Source organism: Amphiprion ocellaris, chromosome 13, assembly GCF_022539595.1.
Source record: "Amphiprion ocellaris isolate individual 3 ecotype Okinawa chromosome 13, ASM2253959v1, whole genome shotgun sequence".
NCBI classification, from domain to species: Eukaryota; Metazoa; Chordata; class Actinopteri; family Pomacentridae; genus Amphiprion; species Amphiprion ocellaris.
The window spans coordinates 3,246,951-3,252,193 of NC_072778.1; the positions used below are offsets into that span (position 1 = coordinate 3,246,951).

The window sequence follows — 5,243 nt, forward strand, 5'->3', positions numbered from 1 at the left end:
AGTCATCAGGACAAATCGCTGCTGATGAATGTCTGTTGCTGCTTCTCTCACTGCACTGAAGTAATCATACCAACTCTACTAATGCCACTTTGTAGGTAATTTAATGTCATTTTAGTTCAAACTTTAAAAAGGGAACATCTGGTCAGGGTTTATCTGCTGCTACTGCTTCTTTTAAATGGTGGTTCTGTTCCTACATATCAAGCAGAAAATATGGCCATGGTTGTTTTTGTGTGCAAAAATCAGGCTGAAATGAAATTTAACAATCCTCACAGACTAAGTTTCCAATGAGTTCTACACCTCTTAATTTGTACGATGCAATGATTGTAGGAGATGCATCTTAGTTCTTGTGTTTCATAGATTTATTACTGGCCTTTTGCAAAAATGACAAAACCTACTGAGTCAAAAATCTACATACAGCAACTTGAACTATCAGTTTTGTTGATGTAGAAAGCTGCGTTAATCAGTTTTTATAGAGGCATGACCTCTTACATTCATATGGGGGATTACGGTTGACTACAGCTGGTGACTCCTCTCAGCCAATTCAAATAGGGAACCTGCTTTCTGCTGCTCTAACGATTTAATTTCCCTCTTAGGATTAATAAAGTCACTTAAGATAAAGAAAATGCTCTTTTTGTGGCGACACCAAACCAAAAAGGAATCTATTTTCTGAACCAACTTTCTTCAAAATACGTTCTGCATTACCTCCGATCTGTAGCTAAAGACCGTGCTGTATTGTGATGACGTATTTAGATCACAGCTGCGGTGGCTCAGTCTGCATTTTGGCGGCCGAATCGATAACTGTGGAGCTTTTTCACCCAGCTGATGCTGTCACTGGCTGGCAGATTGAGATTTTTAGTTGTGATTTTGACAGCAGCCTTATCTGAGCTGTGGTGTCAAAAAATGAAAATGCTTCTGTGCACACACAAGGACACCTCCAGCCCTTAAATGTTAATTTCTTTGTAACATTTTAAATGCATTGAAGGTGAAACTGTGTCAAAAATTAGCTGTGAGCCTGAATCTGGCTTCACCCTAATCAATATTCTCATTCACTGAACTTTAGCTTTTCCCAAAGTGATCCTCCCTGTTTCATCAGATGTGCTGCTGCATGCCGATCAATCCATTCAGATCCTAATGCTCTCAGACAAGGGCTGTGTGTGTGCATGTGTATCAGTGATGTAGAATTTGTGTATTTATTTGTGTGTGTTGCGGAAGGGCAGCTGCTTGCACGCAGATAATCAGTCCCACCCGTCCATTTGCTCCAGTCAAAACGAATTAGTATCCCGATCCGTTAAAGGGCACCTCCGCCATTGTGGATAATTGCTGCGCTCCATTGACTGAGGGCCTCCTCATTGATTTCTGGAGTTTTCCTGAGATGAGAATCTTTGACGCCCAGCGACTCCCTCTCTCCCCTGATATTTGAATAAATGTGCTTTGTTTCGGCCTGACACATATTTAAAACCGGTCAGAGTTACACTGACTGGATGCAGATGCACTTAACTAACCAGATTACAGGCAGCCTCCTGCACTGAGCTGGTTTGTGTCATGTAAAGGAGAAACCTGGTTACGATAATCAGAGCAGGGGATTAGAGAACCCTGATTTCCCAGGTGGATTTCTCTGAACAAGTAACCGCATTTATAATTGGCTTTTTCAGAGCGGGTTCGTAACTGTGCATGACAAAAGACTACACACAACAGTGTTGAAGAGAGTACTCAGATCCTTCACTTAATTATTTAATTAAAGGCCCTGCTAGTGAAAAGCTCCACATAAGAAAGAACCTTGAGCTAGAAATGCTGCTTGAGTAAAAGTATAACCAGGATAATTACAGTAAATCATCACAGTGAATATAATATAATTACATCTTTATACGTACTGTTCAAACACAACTTCAAATAGAACAGATGCAGATATTTTACTGCAGAGTTGACCAAAAACAGCTAAAAGAGTGGGAAGAGAGGGAGTGGCTTGTTTGTATACTACCATTCAGAAGTTTGGGGTCACTTAGAAATGTCCTTAGCAGTTTGTTTCAATGAAGACAACATTAAATTAATTTAAAAAATCCAGTCTAGACATAGTTAATGTGGTAAATGACTATTCTAGCTGGAAACAGCTGATTTTTAATGGAATATCTCCATAGAGGTACAGAGGAACATTTCCAGCAACCATCACTCCTGTGTTCTAATGCTACATTGTGTTAGCTAATGGTGTTGAAAGGCTCATTGATGATTAGAAAACCCTTGTGTAATTATGTTAGCACATGGATAAAAGTGGGAGTTTTCATGGAAAACATGGAATTGTCTGGGTGACCCCCAACTTTTGAACAGTAGTGTAAGTCAACTTTACCTCATTTAGAGCAACTATAATGTATTTCTTTCAACAAATCACTGTCGTCATGGATGGAGCTAAGCAAAGGATGTGGCTTTGATTGCTTGCAATCCAAATCATCTGCATAAGTATGTATGTAAAGATGGATCCATGATGTCACCCACGGGTTTGCTTAAGAGGGGTGTGGTAGCTACAGCAGTCATCATTGTGTTTGACTCCTAACTCCTCCCTATTTCAGAAATGAGCATGAGTGGACCTGAGGTGAGCCATGCTAACATTTCTGAGCTATGAACTGTCCTATGACAGCGCCTACGTGTCACTCATAACGGCCACACACTTTTTTATGTGTAACTTTAGGCCTTAATACAACTACACAATTACACAACAAGTACACATTTGAATAAAAAGCTGAGTTTTCCATCACTTCAGCCTGTTCTTGAAATGCATCACTAACATGGAATTGAATAGACATTAATTCAAATAAGAGGAAAACAAAGAAAGACTTAGAAGCACATTAAAAGTCATTTACTGTTTTAAAATTGTACAATTGTTTCCGAGAAGATAAAATGTGAAAACACAAATATTTACAATAAAATGTTAAAAATAAAACAGGAATTTTATGATTTCATGTCTGAATCTGACACAGATGCACATTTCCTGTTTGTTGTTGATGTTTCAGTATTTCAGTGGAAAAACTGTCACTCCGTGGTTCAGTGACGAGTCAGAAAACTTGTCAGGAACAACATAAACCTCCATCAAATGTCCTTTATTGTGTCCTGATGCTTTCAAATGAGACTCAACATGTTGCTGCTTTCACACTGAAACAACACCACAGCCTCATGGAGAAGTTTCACCTCAACATCTCAACGCGTGAAACCACCTCAACGATACAACATCTGTTGTCTGATGTGTGTCAGGACTCAACAAAACGTCTTCACACCCAAACTGGATCAAATCACAGTTTCTACTCGTTGGTCCTGTGGAATAAATCCTCTCTACTGACTGAGAGCACAAACTACAGCTGGGCTGGAAACGTCAAGACAAATGAAAGTCATATTTCAGTGAAGAAAGTCAAAGATGAGCAGAAGAAGTCATGAGAAGATAAACAAGCGCTGATTGACAGTTGATCTCTGTGCAGTGCAGAAATGAAACAACGAGACTAAATGAGTCAAAGAATCAAAGACACAATCAGACATCTACTTCAGTTGACACAACTCGGCACTTGTTCTAAAACCATAAATCCAAAGTCCAGCATGTAGCTGCTGAGTGAATGTGGTCTGGACTCTGTGGAGGAGAGTCATGGTTTCAGAGACGCTGTAGAAGGACAGAATACCTGCACTGTGATCCAGGTACACTCCAACTCTGGAGGACCGAGGACCTGAGACGGAAGTTTGGATGTTGTTGTACCTAAATTCATAAGAGTTTGGTGAACAATGGAAGGCCCAAGATTTGTCATTAAGTCCAAACCCACATTCATTCCATCTTCCTGCTCTGCTGATAGTCTTGCATGCAACGACTACATCAACTACTCCTTCTCCTCTCCACTCCACCTCCCAGTAACAACGTCCAGTCAGACTCTCTCTACTCAGGACCTGATGATATCTAGTGAATCTGTCTGGATGATCAGAATAAGGCTGTTGTTGATCCACTAATGTTACTTTTCTGTTACCTTCAGATAATAACAGGTTTCTGTGTGCTGTGTTTGGATCCAGAGTGATTTGATGTGAATATTTCAAGAATCCAGCTCTGGTCTTTGGCTCTGCTTGAGAATCTGATAGAGAAGCATCCAGCTGAGTCAGTGAGATGTTTGTCCATGTGTCCCTCACAATGTCCTGTAGATGATCTCTGAGCTCTAACACAGCTGCTGTCACCTCCTCAAAGTGTCTCAGAGGATGGATGTTGATGCTGGATGAGTGTGTGGACTCACTGAGTGCTGACACTGAGGGGTAGTTGTGGAGAAACTGGTTGTGATCTGGTGTATCTGAGAGCTGCTTCAGCTCAGCATCTTTCCTCTTCAGATCTCTGATCTCCTGCTCCAGTTTCTCCTGAAGCTCTTTGACTTGACTCACTTCAGTCTCCTGCTGGGATCTGATCTGCTGCTCCACATCTCGGCCTGTTTTCTGGATGACATGGATCATGTGGGTGAACATCTCCTCACTGTCCTCCACTGCTTTATCAGCAGAGTCATTGATGGCCTCCAGCTGCTGTTGGAGCAGCTTCACATCTTTCTCTCTGTCCTGGATTCTCTGCTGGATGTTTTGTCGACTCACCTCCAGCTCTCTCTGCCTCTCCGTCCTTTCTGCTGCAGCTGAGACTGTGTCGTAGCCTTTATGTTCAGTGCAGCAGAACATCTTCTTCACCTCATCATGATGAGAGCAGATGTTCTCCTGGAGCTTCTTGGAGGGCTGCACCAGCTTGTGTTTCTGGAATGGAGGTGAATCATAGTGAGGCTGAATGTGTTTCTCACAGAAAGAGGCCAGACAGACTAAACAGGACTTGAAGGCTTTCAGTTTCCTCCCAGTGCAGACATCACAGGACACATCTTCATCTCCAGCATAGCAGTGATCAGCAGCAGCAGCTTGGAGTCCAGTCTTCTTCAGCTCCTCCACTAAAACTGCTAACATGGTGTTTTTCTCCAGGTCAGGCCTCGGTGAGAAGGTCTTCCTACACTGAGGGCAGCTGTAGATTCTCTTCTCATCCTCTCCATCCCAGTGGGTTTTAATACACTTCATGCAGTAGCTGTGTCCACAGGAAAGAGTCACCGGATCCTTCAGTAGATCCAGACAGATGGAACAAGAGAAGGTTTCTCGGTCCAGCTGAACTCCTTTCTCAGCCATTTCTCCTGTCAGCAGCAGTGACTGTGTGAGTTCCACTTCCACATTCCTGAACTACTCTGAACTCTGATCTACAAACCATGTGT

At 42.1% G+C, this 5,243-nt stretch overlaps 1 protein-coding gene across 1 annotated transcript; it reads right to left on the minus strand.

Annotated features, from left to right (window-relative positions):
* Positions 1 to 2,833: 2,833 nt before the first annotated feature.
* LOC111578714 (E3 ubiquitin/ISG15 ligase TRIM25-like) lies at positions 2,834 to 5,243 on the minus strand. Its single transcript, XM_055016411.1, has 2 exons — positions 3,982 to 5,243; positions 2,834 to 3,730 (listed from the first exon to the last, which is right to left on the minus strand). The coding sequence occupies exons 1-2, from the start codon at positions 5,158 to 5,160 to the stop codon at positions 3,629 to 3,631; spliced, it is 1,281 nt and encodes a 426-aa protein (XP_054872386.1). The 5' UTR covers positions 5,161 to 5,243; the 3' UTR covers positions 2,834 to 3,628.